The sequence below is a fragment of the Emydura macquarii genome, unplaced genomic scaffold (assembly GCF_026122565.2).
Source record: "Emydura macquarii macquarii isolate MOO-44397 ecotype Brisbane River unplaced genomic scaffold, CSIRO-AGI_Emac_v2 contig_1230, whole genome shotgun sequence".
Taxonomy (NCBI): Eukaryota; Metazoa; Chordata; order Testudines; family Chelidae; genus Emydura; species Emydura macquarii.
In genome coordinates, this window is record NW_027131367.1 from 6,056,288 (window position 1) to 6,073,764 (window position 17,477).

At 36.2% G+C, this 17,477-nt stretch overlaps 1 protein-coding gene across 6 annotated transcripts in view; it reads right to left on the reverse strand.

The window, feature by feature from the left end:
* Window positions 1-17,477, reverse strand: part of CEP112 (centrosomal protein 112) — a 284,681-nt gene that overhangs the window by 54,672 nt on the left and 212,532 nt on the right. For 4 of the 6 annotated variants that reach the window (XR_010919549.1, XM_067547323.1, XM_067547324.1 and 1 more), the window contains 2 exons: window positions 14,031-14,093; window positions 9,051-9,200 (listed from right to left, as the gene is read on the reverse strand). Coding sequence is in view for 5 of the 6 variants with exons in the window: in XM_067547323.1 (XP_067403424.1) it covers window positions 9,051-9,200; window positions 14,031-14,093 (213 nt within the window). In the remaining variant the exon portion in view is untranslated. Of the gene's footprint in view, window positions 1-9,050; window positions 9,201-9,506; window positions 9,563-14,030; window positions 14,094-17,477 lie in introns of those variants that run through there. The other 2 variants (XM_067547326.1, XM_067547325.1) reach the window with 2 other exon arrangements.

Here is a 17,477-nt window from a genome sequence, read left to right on the forward strand (position 1 = left end):
GCAGCTTGAACAGAAGTTGGTGCAATAAAAGATATTACTTCACCTACCTTGTCTCTCTAACTGTCAGTAACTGTGCTTTATCTGTTTCCTGGGCTCTTAAATAAGCACCTTTCATGGGTGCCTACAGTCACTTAGCAGAAACAATGGTGGATAACTTTCTGCAGTTCCTAAAAAAGTAGTTTTTTTTAAATAAATCTTTTAGATAATCAACCAACTTTTAAAAATAAAAATAGTGATTTTTTTTTTTTTTTTTTTTGGAAAGGATAGTTTCAGGAGTAATTTGAGTAGGAAGCAAGAAAAGAGTTCTACTAAATACTTCTTTCAAAAGTGGCACATTGCACAACTGTAAATCTACTGTACTAATATCCTTCCAAAGATTGATTGATTGTCCTCTTCATTATTGATGATTTGGTATCCTGGAAATAGAATCACTATCCTCTGACTTTGTTATATTTCAATGTCTTTCACCTTAAAAATAAACAGCTCAGCCTGCCCTGCCTCAATGCTGTCTTTTGATAAATGCCTCTGTTTCACCTCAGCATTTATGTAGCAGCAGGAACTCATTATTCAGTCACACCATTTGCTTCCTTGGGCTTTCTTACAAAATTAAGCAAAATACTTTGAAAATTCCTTGTTTCTTAACTGTATTTCCAACATCTAATTTTCAGGAAAAACTTCCAATAGTAGATAATAATCAGCACTACAGGTGACAAATGTGGCTAGTTAATGGATTAATGCTTGGTAAAACACTTAGATTATATTATAGCAGAAATAGTCATGGCTTCCAAAGTATTCCTCTCAAAGCATACAACATAACGCAATCTAGCAGCAGCATTTCTGAGACAGACTAATTGTGTAGTCAACAACCTTGAACATTTTTCATTTTCAAACTACTGACGTTTTCACAATTCTCTATTAAGTTTTACCAGATCTACTAGAATTTTGGAACATGTATATTTTGTTGATTTTGCATATTGTGTCTGTTAAAAGGATCATGACTGTTTCCAGACTCATTCCAATGATAGAGCTATATGCAGATTTAGTGTTGCTTGGTTCTTGAAACTTGCCTCATAGAGACGAAAGATATTCTTGGGGTTAATGCACTGAACTGGAACTCAGGAGATCTGGGATCATTCCCAACACTGCCACAAACTCACAGTGTATCTTTGGGCAAATCACTACATTTCTCTGCACCAGTTCCCCATTTGTAAAATAAGGGTATTAATACTTTCCTTCTCCCACCCTTTATCTTGTCAATTTAGATTGTAAACTCTTTGAGGCAAAGACCATTCTGCGTGTTCGTGCAGTGCCTAGTGTAATGGGATGTCAGTTTTGACTGAAACCTCTAGGCACTACCTGGAATATAAACAAACACACACAGGGTTGTCCTTAGCCCTCTAACATTACAGAGTGCTACAGTGACATTCTAAGATGTATGCTGAGGACAAATGGACTGAATGGTATAGAATGCCTCCAATGACTAAGTTAATGGTTTCCATAGCTCACTGAGGATCTTAGACCTGTTTTTTTTTTTTTTTTTTAAATGTGAAACATTATTTACAATTCCAAGTGCTATTTGCTAATAAACATAGCATGGCTGATGATAAAACAGAACTACAGGCAACATTAGCATATTCATGAGGTTATAGAAAGCACTGCTTTTCCAAAGTTCAACATTTGTGACAGATTTGTAAATACTACAGGTACATTTTTGCCAACTATGTTCTGGAAATAAGGTGTCAGGCGCCCTGACAGAAATATTCTGAATGCTTTAAATACCCTAAGGCTTAAAATAATTTGTTTTATTTTAAGAAGGAACCAAACATGAAAGGGCAAAGAGGGTAGCGGGGATTATCCAAATAAAAAAAGAAGGGCATACAGCCAGCCCTACAGCCCTGTTGCAGAATGTAACAAGATGTGCAGGAGTCTTGGGCTAGAAGGCAGACTGGGAATCCAAGCGCTAAGCCTCACAGACTCAGGACTTGTCTATATGGGGAAATCTCCCAGCATAGCTGTACTGCAATACTTATTCCACTATAGTTTTACCAACATGAATCCCTAAAATAAAAGTGAATAGTGCCCATTCAGGGACCTATATCAGTATAACTATAGCAAAGTAATTATTCTGGTATGCCTGGAAATTTTCCTGTATAGACACACCCTCAGACTAACTTTTGCATCAGAGACAACTCTTTTCCTGTCCCCAGATGTGACAACACCCAGGAAATAAATGGTGGTGATGCAAAGAATATATAATGTGCACAGAGGTACAGACTATTTTTAAAAAAATGCAGCTGTGTTCTAGCTACAACCCTTTCTATTTTGGCTAAAATATGCTTCTGCATTTTTTTTCTTAAAATAGTTAAGGGACACTGAAGGAAAATGATCTTTTCATAATTATTTAAACTAAAAGATAACTCCATAAGACATTTCTTAGAAAACCCTGGAGTCCCATTTATTAACAGACTGCAATTTGGTGTTAAATGGGGTGAAGTACAAATTATATGTTGCCCTGAACTATTTTGCCATCAGATCACAACATGCTAATGAGATTTTGCCCAACCTTATGAATATTAATTCAGATGGATATAGGGTTCTCAACAGAATACTTGAGTCAGTGACAAAAACCCACATAAAATAGGAAGTTCCTCTTTATAAGGAAAACAGGATACATCTTTTATTTAATTCTACTTTTGCCACTTTGCACTCTCCAATGTTAACGTATGTTTAGAGCCCATTGTGTGATGTGGAGACTCTACCTAAATCATTAATTACCCCTCTGAAATCATTGAAAAACAATTTTGCAGCTGTAAAGCATTAAAGAATCGCAGAGCATTTCACAAAAGGTAAGGAATTAAGGCTGGAATTTCAGAAGCAGCCTAAGAAAGTTAGGTGTCCAAATCCCACTGAATTTCAGTAGGAGTTAGGTGCTTAATTCCCTTAGGCACATTCTGAAATCCCAGCCTAAAGCCTCTCAAAAACTTTTGGAAGGTAAATATTAGCCCAATTTGTAAAATGGGGGAGCAGACAAGGGGAGTTTAAGTAACTTTCCAAAGGTCATCCAGGAAGTCAGTAAAATCCTGGTTCCTGAATTCCAATCCTATAGTCTCAACACTTGAAAATGCTTTTTTAAGTATTCTTGTTTTGGTTTTTTTTTCTAGTACAACCAGTGCAATACTCAATCTCCTACCAGAACACTAGATGAAAATTTTCCCACTACCATTCTGAAAGCAAGATGCATGACAGTATAGAAAACCACTGACCATTCCAACTGGCCAAATATGGCTTTTCTGCAAACAGGTTTTTTTTTAATCTTATGTATAAAGCACATAAGAAAATGTCCCACATCTATTAGGCATTATATGCAGTAAACAGCATCTTGGACTTTAAAAATAAATGTAACTAGCCATACAAAAGATTGTCAAGCTTAAAGGGCTAAGTAGGTGTAGATGTGCATAGGCATTCTAATCTTCACATTAGAACAAGTAACATTCTCTCCAAAGGTAAATATCTTCCACTGACCCTCACTGTGGCAAGGAGGAAAGTTAGAAATAACAGCAGGCTAGAATACATCTAGGATACAATTTTCAAAAAGCCATAGCTGTCTCAGGTGTCCAAGTCCCTATTTCAAAGATGATTTAGGCACTTTAGAAAACTTTCATCTCTATTTCCTAATCATCTGAACTTATGTAACCAACTATGTTTCCTCCTGTGCTTGATTGGATACTTTATTTTAATGGAGAAGTACAGAAAAAATGCCCAACTTTGTATCTCTATCTTGGCTGACTCAACAGACCAATTCATAGTATCTGGTTGAATTTAGGACCTGGATGAAGGATGGCTGGCTCACCTGAAATCCAGTTAGGCCAGAGATAGTTCTGGTGGGTTGGAGAAACTAGTCAGATGAATTGGCAACAGTCATAATTTGTACCTGAGTAAGGGAATATACCCCTTCTTTGTCACACAAGTTCATACTGGATCACCAGCTGGTTCAGGATGCTCATTTAGAAGCTGTGACCAAGAATACTGTCCTTCAGATGCGTTAGGCAAGAATGGCACAATCATTTCTTTCACATACAGCGCTCCAAAACCGTGCAGGTCTTTCTCACCTTAAGTTTAGACTAATGGAGTGTGATCTACAAGGAGTCGCACTGCAGGATCGTTCAAAAGTTTAAATCAGTGCAGAATAAGGCTATCTACATTTAGGCAGTGTGCTTTATGTCATGAGCACATTCAGCCACTGACGCTGTAATCTGTACTGGCTAGTGAGTAATTTGTGAGTTAAGCTCAAAGTGTTGGTCTTGAACTCCAAACCTGAACCAGTTTGGGTCTTGGTTACTGGAGAGAGTGCCTCTCTCCCCATGACACACTGGGACAGTTTTGATCACTGGAGGCAATCAAGCTAGCACCCTTGGTTTAACAAGGTGATGGCTGGTTGCCAGTAAAGCTGCGCAAAATTTTTCTGTCAAAACTTATTTTTGGTGAAAAATGTCGTTTCAGGTCGAACAAAACATTTTGCAAATTTGTGTTGAATTCATCAAATTGTTTCAGTAACAAAAATGTAACTGAAAAATTCTGAAAAAAAATCAAAATTACTTTTTGCTTTGAAATTTTTTATTTTATTTTAGAAAAATTTAAATGTATTTTAAAAGCTCAAAAACAAATCCAAATGTTTTGTTTTGGGTTCAACAACATGTTTTGTTAATCCCTAGATGAAATTTTTCAACTTTTAGGTCTGCCAAAAATTTTGAAAAATTTTCATTTTGGTCAACCTAACAATCTCCCCCCCAGCCAATTTTTCATAATGGCCAATGAACCGAACAATCACATAGCTTTAGTTGCAAAGTGTTCTCTATGAGTGTTTGTAACTCTAGAATTCAATTTCTCCTTTAATCTGCCAGAGCCCAGACTAACTGACTTGAAAAGCATACTGCTTAGGGGTTTTTTTGAGTTTTAGGAAGGGGTGGATTAGGGAAAAGATTGGTTTGAGGCGATTATTTGTGTTTTATTAATAGCAATCCATTTTTGGGATTGCTATTAATATATGACTCAAGCAGGCAGGTCTAATATACTGGGTGATTTTCTCCAGTTTGTATGTTTTTATATTACTTTTATACAAATGTATATGACATATACGTATTTATACCAAATAATGAATGATGGTAAATGTTTTATGTTCAGACCCAACTTCTTTGCACAGTAAAAGTTTGATAAAGCTATTTATGTCTAAGTTTAGGCCAAAATTAGGCACCATACATTGATAATCAGTCACCTAAATACACAGCCCCTCATTTCTCAGATATTCAACATCTTAACAGAACACTTTTATTTAGGTGCTTAATGTTAGACACTGAATTCTGAAAATGTTGGCTTAATGAACCTGATTACTCTACAAACCACAGGATGTGAACATGACCTTTTAACAAGCTGGCCTTCTCCTCAGCTCCCAAAGGACTCACTGCCACACCCAAAATCTCTTTTCAGGCAGTAGATTTCCCAGTATAGGCAAAACAAATAAAAAACAGTTCCTCGGTGCACCCTGGACTACTGCTGCTCCCAGGGTTTCCCTGCTTTTTACCTCTTCTCACTGCTTCTGGTTCTTGCAGCTCCTCTGCTCTGATGAGGTCTCTTTCTTCTCCTCTAGGCCCAGCTGTCCTCTTTTAAACGAAATTGAGATCAGCTGACCCCTCAAGTGAAGGGTCCTGCTCCCTCTTAAAGGGCCTGTGGCACCCTGTGACAGATCTAAAGGTGAACTGTGATACTATGGCTCAAGCTTCATGATCAATAATTTTCATCTTATGCAACACAAATCACAGACCCAGAATGAAATGTACAAAAGCGAACACTTCAACATACCTCTCACACTGACCCAATGTGGTGTATGAGGGTGAGAAACAAAGATAGAAAGACAGACAAAGGAGGAAGTTTGCATTTTTTATGAGTCCAGGGTTCATTTATTCATTTCATTTCATTTCACTTAAGATACTATGTTGATGCTATAAGGAAAACAAGATTGATTAGATAGATACATTTATAAAATAAGGATATTTCAATAGAAACTTGGTAGGATAATAGACAACATAGAATTTAAAGAGAAATGCAGAATGACTGCATAAAAACCTTTTATGTTTTAGACTGTGGGGAAGGTACATATACAACTTTACTTTTAGTGAAGAGAAATGTTTTCTCTTTCATTGTGTCAATTTCACTTCATTTCTTATTTTGTGTGTCTGACAGAAGTTTTATCATCACCACTGTAAGCAAATTCCTCTATTATGACATCCCCACTTGGAGATCACGCTAGTGACCACTCAAGAAAGTTCTCAGAGCCACTCAGTCCTTCGGCAAGAATGTTCTTCCTTTAGAAGGAAATAGTCATTGAAAGGTCTCACAGGATGTCACTCAATGCCAGATAAAGGAGATTAAAATCTGTCTGTTCCTCAATGTTAGTTTCAATCAACAATGCTATCTATAGCAAATACCCATGTTTCTAACAACAGTCTTCCAAAACATTTATTTCATATGTCTATAAAATGCTTCAGTATCTCTCAAGTTCTTCTACCTCACCACAGATAATAATGGAGGTAAAGTGACAAGGGCTATATTAGAGACCTACTTTCACAAACGAACTTTATGCTCTAAACACAAATTGGGGCTAAGGGCCAGTCCATACTACTGCTTGTGTCGATCTAACTTACATTGCCCAGGGGTGTGAAAAGGACACCTCCCCGAGTGACGCAAGTTACAGTGACCTGAGCACTGTCCACACCGGCACTATCGGTGGGAGATGCTCTCTCGTGCAGTTGGCATACCGCATCTTCACCAGATGCTCTGCAGCTGTGTCAGTATAGCACTTCTAATGTAGACCTGCCCATAGGACTTTATCCAGCAGGACACATGAGCACATGCTTAACCATAAGCATATGAATAGTCCTGAAATGTGCTTAAGTGACCAGTGCTTAAAAACCTTCTTTTCTGTGCCTCCAGGCGTGTTTTACAGCAGTTCTCCTTGATAAGAATTCTCTGTTTGGACATCTGCCCTCTTGGCAAGGCTCCTTCAGTACAATGGCTTTAAAGAAAGGACAGTGTGGTACTAGTGATGCTAAAACAGAGTTCCAGAACTCTGTATATAACACTTAGAAACATTTCTCACAAACTGAAGGTCTCTCGAGGAATACGCTGGCAGTACGATCTCCCAAATTTCCTGAGGACCCAGCTCTGCTGCACTGTGCAGAACTCCTCTTTGGCCCCTTTTGGTATGTAGTTACATTATCCATACTTTTTTTCATTTTGCATTTTTTGGCTCATGAGGATTAAAGATGAAATACACGATAAATGCGCACACAGTAAAAGATTCACATTAAGAAGGACGTCATACGATTATTCAGTGATTCATGATTGATATTTAGCAGCCACTCGATTAAATCCAGTCCTTCCATTTTTACTAGATTGGTAAAATAAATTACTCAATCTTGCCAAAAATTTAACAGTGTAATTTGCTGAAAAGTATCAGGTCCTCAGAAGAAAATAGATAAGCACCTTTTGAAGTCATAGGGGTTTCTTGTACATCCAAACAATCACTTTTAAGGTGAGAGGTTCTTGACTAAACTACTATTAATACATCGTTTTCTTCATTTAAAAATAAATTATGTTCCAAAACAATTGGAATGCGTGCTTTAACTATGCTCAGTTTTAGGGTCACTGAGCAAATAAGAACTACCTGTAAAAATCAGACTTACACAAGAGATTACAATCAACATCTATATACTGACACCATTAACAGAAGAGACTATAGAATGATAGCAAAGAAAACTCTCCTCCCTTTACACGCATGCACACAAATAAGATAAACATTTTCTGTAAGAGAATTATCATTAACCCATGTATGAAAACAGAGTGAAAAGGAACATTGTGCAGATAAAAGAGTAATGTCAACCTGAATTTCATTATGCAAGTTATTAAAATATGGAGTACATGAGCAGCTGTAGCTCAGTTCCCATATGTAAACTTCTGTAGTGCTTTCTTAAGAATGAAACTTAGAAAAACGAAGGGAGTCATTTTCTCATATAGCCCTTGCCTTGCTCTTAGCAAAATAGCTTTGTTGTTTGACAAACAAAAGCCTTTCTTACAAACACAGGAAGAAGAGGTTTCTCCTCCTTTTAAATTATGTTTATTTAAGAATTTCAGGTGCAGATCCTCAAAGATTAAATGTTCATTCAGAATCTCATCTGCTCTGCTCTAAAGGGGTAAAATGCTTTAACAAGAACTTCCCACCATCTGGAGCATCAAAAGCCAGGAAAAATGCACCGCTGCTTATGTAAGCATGATTTTCTGAAGTCACTGGAAATCAGGCTAGGTCTCAAGATCACGAGAGATACATTGCATATAAAAACTGCAGGTCTGCGAAGCTAAAAAAAATAAATAAATAAAAAGAGAGAGCGAGAGACTGGAGAATTTAACAATTATTCTAACATTATTGTTATGCAGAAATATAATGAAAGAATCCGGGTACAAAATAATTTATATTTAAGTGTGCGCTTAATTGCATTCCTATTCAACAAACCACTTAAGCATGTGCTGAATTTCCCAATGGAAACTGTGCTGAATCAAGGCCTTAATTCAGAAGTTGAGCCTGTGGGCCTGATCCTGAGCTAGTGCAAACTAGTGTAGCTCTCCTGAACTCGAGAAAACGTGCTTATATATATATATGCATGATATATATGCTTATATATGCATATATATATATATATGAATGAGTTTATATGAGAATATTTTAAACTAGGTCTCCAAGAAAAAGAACAGGGTTCATTTCAAACATTTGCTTCATGTGAATGGATTGGTCTTGCCAAAAAGTGACTTTTTATGCAGGCACATGATCTGCTAGAGGAAACTTAGACTGAGTCACTGCATACATCAAAGTCAAAGTCCAGTGAATGCAATTACTGAATGCTGTATGAACAAGAATGATACCTGCATTCATTTGCCTACTGCCATAATTTCAGAAATTTTAATTATACAAAAACAGCTAGTAGTTGAACTCCCCAGATTACCTTGATTGCTCTGTCATTATCTCTAATCAGCTGCTGCTTCTCATCTTCAAACTTTTGTACAACATCCTGGAGCCGCCTTTCTGCAGCAAGCTGCTGCCGGCTGCTCTCCTCTGTCAGAGAGGAAATGGTTGTCTTAAGTTCAGCTACGATCTAAAAAGAAAACAGCATGCTAGAACTCCTTCAATGAGAGGTATGTATTTTGCATGCATTTATGTGTGACACAAGAATGGAGTTGGCAAACTCCACTGTACAAACTAAATATTTTAAATTAACATATTATACACTGGCAAGCACTAAATTCCACACAGAGAAAAGGATATTAATAAAACTGTGAATGGCATAAAACTGCTGAATACAAAGTATTTGGAAGAGATTTCCACTATAACATTCCATAATATTTACTCATCAGAACAAAGCACATCTGTGATCTCAAATATATAAGATATTTCCAGTTTTCCACTTCACTGAAATGACTTGTTGGGATTTTCAGCAAGACTTCAGAACTTCCTGCACTATAGCAACAAAGAACACTGCAATAAACATGTTAATAACTCTTCGTATGTTTGAAAGATACATCATGGTTTCATAATGTAGCTAAGAAAAAGCTGTATTTTACATACTTAACTGAAATGTTAAACTTGACACAGCATTCCAGTATTGTTGAGAGGAATGTATTTTATTTAACTATAAATTTGAGGTCTGGTTCCATGCCCATGGACTTTTTACATGACACACCCATGATTTGTTGACTATCTGAAATCTAGTTGTTTTACCCTTTTTATCATCATAGAAAGCCATATTAAACCACACCTGCAGGACAGATATTATAGAATGCAATGCTTAGACACAAGTGTCCTGATCCATCAAAGCACTTAAACATGTGCTTACTTTAAGCATGAGAGTGGTCGGTCCCATTGATGTCAATGTAACTACTGCTGTGATTAAAATTAAGTTGTTCTATTTGGGCTATATAGTCCAAATCCTGCAAACACTTAAGCATATGATAACAAATGTACTACTCACACATGCTTCAATATTTGCAAGACTGGGCCCCTAGACTGTTAAAGAGACAAAGATTTTAAGGCCACTATTATTTAATGTATATAAGGAAAAATGGGAGGTTTCAGATGTATATATGATATGATTAGAAATAATGTTACACAATTTAAAAAAAAATATTAATATTAGAATGATGAGGAGGGAGGTGAAGGGAAGTAATTTTTAAAACTAATGTATTGTGAATTCATTTCCCTGAAGTTTGCTAATTCATGAAAACCAGAAAGTGAGATACACTGTAAATAACAAGTGAAACTGCCCCTGCCCCATTTCAGTCACAGCAGATAGAAATGCAAAAACAAATGAATGTCATAAATTGCTAAATTTAACATTTCTTATCTTGTTAATAATCTAAACTTTTACCGGTATCATATCGACAAAATCCCTTGAATTCTTATTTAGCTTACAACTGGTTAGACTTAATGCTTTCATGTAACACAAAATCCTACACTAGTCATGAATAAAATAAAGTTTTTACAGATAATTTTTAAGGAGCAAACTAATTGTCCATAAAAATATAAGGGCATGGATATTGGAGGAATCTCTAATTCCTGCAGCTCCATAAGCAGGGAACATTATGGGGTATAACTATCAGTAATTTCTGTAAAATACAAATGTAAAAAAAGAGAAAGGCAATATCAAGAACGATAAATGATCAAAAAAGTCTATCTTTATGTGGAAAATTAAGTTTTACATTATCTGGGCATAATGAGGCTTCTGTGGTAACAAGGAAATTATCTTTAAAAAGGTAAAAAAGATGATAAAGGATAAGATGGCATGGAGCAATATAAGAACCTTCATAAGAACTTGCCATCCAGTCCGTTAGAAATTTTCAGTTCTATATTTAAGTACTGAGACACTATTTTCTACCAATAATATCAATTAACACAAATGTAGAGCTGATCTGAGCAGATGCAACTCCAATTAAAGTCTGTAGGATTCATTCAGCAGCAATATAAATGGTAGTTTGGGTCAGAAAATTTGCACCAATCTGGCATTTACTGTAAAATGGAAGTAGAAGAGGGTGGTGAAGAATGTAAATTGCATTCATTTGACAGAAAATACCAAATTATTATAAATTACATTACTTTGCCATTTACAACCAATGGGTAGTTATAGCAATATGTCCCTGCTGCATTTTGTCCATTTTATTTACGATAACAAAAAATAATAAGCTGGTTAAAATGCAGAAGTAGGAGGGGAAAGCAATGGAATACTGGGTAGATTTCCTCTACGAGAAGATTACTGGCTTAAGAACCTGGGTTTACGTGAACATTTTAAAAATGTTTTAAGAAAATCTTGAGACAAGTTGACAGACAAGGAACTGCTCTGGGCAGTAATTCTCAGAAAAAAACCTAATTGTTTATTTTATATAAACTTCAGAGAGAATTTCCTGGAATATCTTCTTTGTGCGGGTGTTAAAAATGAATGTTCCAAGAGACCACAGAGAGTGAGATTAGGCTGATGTTGTCAGCAACATAACCACATGAAAGTTACAAATGACCTATTATTAACATTAAGCTACAAAAAATATATTCCAGCAACACTAAGGGTCTGATTCAAACCCGCAAAAATAAAGAAATTCAGAATGAAACCCCATCTTTAACTCACCCATTGTGCCAAATAACTGTAGTATACAATGTATGGTCTGTAAAATCACCCACTGTATAGAAACCTCTTACAATGGCTGTCATACAATCACCAAAAGTAGATGTAAAAGATTGATTAGGTCATCCAGTCCATCCCTCTGTAAAAAAAAAGAACCATTCCTAACAGTATATTTGTTAATTCAGTGTCCAGTTGCTTTAAACGGGTCTCAAACTGGAGACTATTCCATAGTTTAATTCCATAGTCTAATAAATTTCATTACTATAAAGTTTGTCCTGATCTTCAGTTTAAATTTTCATGACCTTAGTTTCACAGTTCTATTCCTTATTCTTCATATACCCTTTTAGTAACATCCTAAGCTATTTCTCTCCCTCTTTGGTGTTTATACCTTTTACATATTCATAGCTGTTTAGATTTCCCTCATCTGCCATAGACATTACAAGGTATTACAGAGTGAGTGGCTAATGGAACTTCAACCTCAGGCCTGAATTTCTTTATGTTTAATGACAAACCTTCTGGATTATATCAATCTATTTTTGAGGTTTGTTTTCTTTTTATTTCTCTTCATGATGACATAACAAATACAAGAGGATTTTATAAAAAAAGCTCTCAAGAAAGTTTTTAAAGTTGACATTCTAGTCAGTTATTACACGTTCATATAAATGAAGCACAGAAAATATGCATTTAGACTATTTTAGAAATGCATATAATTTACCCATAAATACCCAGACATAATAACTATGTAAAAACATATTTACAAAGGTTTTTGATAAATATATAGTGCCATAAGTTTTTAGTCCAGCAGATTTGACTGTCCTGTGTTATCCGATCACAGTAGATATGTCCACAGTTTTGGGTATGTTCTTCTGAAAATGAAGACTTAAAGGCAGCTTTTGAAGGCAGAAATTAAGACATTATTAATTATTATTATTATTAATAATAATAATATTATTATTTGCAAAGTGTTTCTGGCTTAACAGTAAAATGGATGATTTGTAACTTCCATGTTGCTGCCTGACTGATAGTATCTACCTAGTATGTGGGCTCTTGAAACATTCCTTCTATTTGTTGATACTACAGGATTATTTGACCAATATTACTTTTGCGGAGAATACACCTTTACAACCAGACTTAAGGCTTCAGTTGTGGTTGTGAGACTTTTGCTTCTCAGAAAAGAATGATGGTTACATGCAAATCCTCATGGCAGCTTTCACACCATTAAAAGTTTAACCTTTGATTGTCTTTATACATTCTACCATTGCCAAAAACCATTTTACTGGTATGCTGTACCAATATACTATACTGGCGAAGTGTTCCTAGTGTTGGCACAGCTTATACAGGCAAAGCTTTGCTTTTACTGGTGTAGCTTATTCCACCACTACCCCCTCCCACCTGCACCAAACAAGGGAAGCTACACCAGTAGCACAGTTTTAATAGTATAACTGCATCTACACTAGATGCGTTTGTTGGACCAGCTATGTCGGTCAGTGATCACATTTCTTCATCCCCTGACCAACATAGCTGGTCCAGCAGAAGTTTGCAATGTGGACATAGCGTAAGTTTCAATGCCATGTACAAGTTAAAAGGAAGGTTTAAAGTATTCAAAAGCAATTGTGAAGAGTCATTTGTGACCACCACCTTGTCCGATTGACTTTACCTGTAATGGTAATTTGAATACACATAGTCAAGGGTCATCAAAAACCATTTTGTGTTAATGAACAATAACTCCCTCAATTAAGAAAAAGCAGTTAGCTTTCATGTCATGATGTAACCTAGAATTCTTTTTAAATGTTTTGGGCTGTTTAAAAGCTGTGTCATCATTCAGCAAAATTATTGGATTGGTTAAAACCAGACAAATGGTAAATATCAAAACTGCATAATTGGGCTCAAATCCTGTCATCAGATATGTGGCCAAGAACCTCCATGCAGTAATATATACAGTTTACCGGTATGCAAGCAACCTTTGCTGTTTGTACAGGTTGCATGGTTCTGCAGGCCTGCATACAGGGCTGATTTTGCCTCAGCTCTCAATGACTGGCAGTGGCAGTCAATGGTGCTCAAGCTCCCTCAGGATCTGACTCCCAATAGCTAAGAAACAACGAGCTTTACAAAAAGGGCTTATTGATCAGTTTAATTTTCTGGGTTTTTTAAAGTAATAAAATTTGGGAAAGGCGATTCATATTTGATTTTGTGGGAGTAGCTGGGGTTTTTGGACACAAGAAAAATAAAATTCCAAAAGAGAAGTAAATACATTTTTAATTTTAAGTTTCCAAATCCATCTTACTAATGTGAGGTTTTTGTTTTCATGTTGCCTACCTGTGAAGATTTGGCCAACTTCTGACTATATTCCTTTTCAATCTGCTTCAACCTGCTGTTGGCCTGAAATAGACACACACACACACACACAAAAGGAAACCAGATTAGCTCAGATGAAGAACGTGTACAGACACTTTGCCACTGACCCCTACGCTTGACACCTCATCTACATGCCTATCACTAAGCAGCTGGGATCTGTGCCAATTCCAACGCCCTTTTGTGGCAGCCAGAAAACCACAAGGGCTTGTCTTTGATCTAGGGCCAACTATTCATCGCTTAAAAGAGGGGAAAAATTGTACCTCTGCTGCCAATTATTAGAAAAACATAAAGGCCTCTGTGGATAAAAAAAGGAGGGGGGGAGAGAGAGAGAGAGAAGTTTATCAGGATGACTTCATCTCTGTGAGAGGAAAAAAGGGAAGAAAAAAAGCCACAAGTTCCAGTGGAGGCTGTGAGGGTTCAGTGTGACATGTATTATATGATTTCATGTGCCAGCTGATGTCTGCAAGCCCCTTTTGTCAAATCTTACATTCCTTCTTTTTTAAGACTGCTGCTATTAAACTGAAAATCAAACCCAAGATGCAGCAGAACCATTTGGGCCCTCTGACACACAGCTCTTTCCTCCTCTTGGTGTATCTTTCATATCTCAAAGATAAGGAATAAAACACAATTGGAAACAAGGCCACTTTGTTGTTCTGATATCACAGGTAATTGAGAAGCAGGTGTAGCTCTAAGCTGGTGAAAAAAACCCACAGCTCTTAAATTCACTATTAGTTTTCATCCAAACTCATGACACAATTCTGAAAAGGGCTGGAGTTTTAAAAACCATTGCTGAAGTATATCCAATAGTCCTGTCTCAAAATGTTTCTTCGTAAGTGTTCTGCTAATTGTTCTCATATTCTTGGTTCTAAAATTTGAGGCTAGATGTCTGAGAAAAATAGGTTTTTCAGTGATAGAGTATTCTGAAGTTTTGAAGCAAGCCTAGGGTGAGCAGGCTTTCAAAGCCAGCCTGATCTTACAAAAAAAAGCTCTGTTCACAACACTGGAGAGGACAGATCAGAATCTATCACAAGGCCCTGATGCTGCAGCTGGCTCTGTGCAGGCACCACTGAAGGCACTATGGGTGTAGGGGGCTCTGCATGGAGCCAGTTGCAATACTGGGATTTAAGGTTCCTGAGAATGCTTACACAGGTAACTTCACTGACGTGAACAGCCTCATTTACCTCAGTGTGACTACACACGCTTAAAGTTGCAGACATGCGTAAGTCTGCAAAGTTTGCAAGATCAGAGCCTTAGTGAAGATACATTAAAACCGTACCGAAAATGTGAAATAGCTATTCTAGTAGACTATGCAAACTTCTACAATCAATGCCCTTATATACGCTATTCTGTAATATAAAATATATTCGTCAGTTAAGAATTCTTCTATTTCACTAAAATATTTCATTTTTAAATCCCAAATTTCTTCAGATTTAACTCGTACAAAGTTGTGAGATGTTTAGTTGTTTCCATATTTAACTATTGCATGATATGAAATACCAGCTCTCGAAAGGCCCATCAGAAACACTTTTCCAGTGAATAAGTATAATTTTTAAGTCAAATGATGATGAGACTGTTACCAATTAATTGTAGACTAATCTATATCATGAGTGGACAAGTTGGCTCTAAATCCGTGTCTAAGATTTTATTAATTTCTCTAAATACTGTGTTCCAGAACTGAAGTAAACAAAAGATTTTGAAATAACAAAACGAATTAAATATTCCTTTTGTATGCAAGCCTCACATTTAGAAGCAATCTAGTTTAAGTAATCTACTGAATTTAGGTCCATTTAGTCCTGATCAATATACGGCATATTGATAGGTTAATTGAAGAAGAATTAGTTGTTTGGAAATATTTACATCACACTGTTTGCTCCAATCTATACTTTTTCCTGTATTTAACACTTTTCCTAAATAGTCTTCTGATTTCAGATCACTTATTACCATTACTGTGCATCATAAAATTATTATAACTGGCTGTTTATCTTTAGGGCAAAGTAAAAAAATAATTATGGTAGTAGAAAGATTAAGTTACTTTTAAGTTACGATAAGATTAAGTTACTTTTTTTAAGTTACTTTCCCAGAAAGATTTTTCATATAAATATAGTGTGTATATGTATGTATGTGTATATTATGAACACACACACACACACACACACAGATAGCGCAAAGATTGTCACATTACCATTGTGCTCACTCTTAATCAGCTTGAGACTAAAGGACTTTCAATCTCTCAGTTAACTTTATAAACTCTTGAACTCAAAGAAGAAATCTTAATAAATAACAAACACACACCCATAACCTTCACAAACATATTAGAACTTTTTAGTCCACATAGAACAGAGCTGGGAAAGCCAGTTTGACAATGACCAAAAAGATTTGCAAAAGAAACTTGTTAAATGTCAAGGCTTTATTCCTACCTGAACTCAAACCTCTATAATACTGTTTATCATAGTCTGATTTAAAATTAACTATTGTGTTTATTTATTTTTTTAAAGTAGAGACATCATAACAGCTTTAATAAGATGGGATCAGAAATGCAAACCAACCCTTAGCAGCTCATTTACTGCTTTTCTTCACCTTCATCAATGAATGCAAAATTCTTATATAAATGTTCAAGCCTAAACTTTCTGCGGTGCTGAGCACTCGCAGGTCTGACTGAAATCAGCAGGAACGTGAGTGCTCAGCGCATCTGAATATTAGGCTCCGTTTCTCAAGTTAAGCACCTAAAAATTGAGGCACCTAAAACTAGTGGAGAGTTGAAAATGTGGGCTTCAACTTTTATATGTAATTCTGTCATATTCTAGAGGACTGACATCATTGCAACCCAGGTTTTAAAGCATAGACACTGGAGCTGGTGCTACATAGTATGTAATTTCTGCAAGTTATACCACACTGATCAATCAAACTGATTTTTTTTTAAACTTATGGTAACACACAGGGATCCACTTCCATTATCTGATGTTACTCCAGAACATATGACACATCTTCATTCTACACAGAGCCTGCACTCAAACTCATTTGAGATCTTTGACTATGGGTTGTTGCTTTGCAGCCTGGGAAGACAAATCTGTCCCTTGCCAGCACATGAAACACCCCTGTGCAAAAGCGCTTTTTCTTACACTTTGTGCAGGGAAAGGATTTTACTACAAAGTGCACACATATCATTATATGTAGAGAATATAGTTTGAGATTTAAGTTAAATTTATCTTGACAAATGAAGAGGCTAAAAACGGAATAGTGAAAACAAGCATCAGTTTTCATGGACTGTTTCAAAATGGAGTGCAACTGTCATAACAGGCCAATTCTATTTATCTATTCCCTTAACACGCCCCACCCCCTTTCCTCACGCCCTCCATTTCTTGGCATTTTATGAATCTGGTCCTTTGTTTCCATAGAAATGTCTGGTCC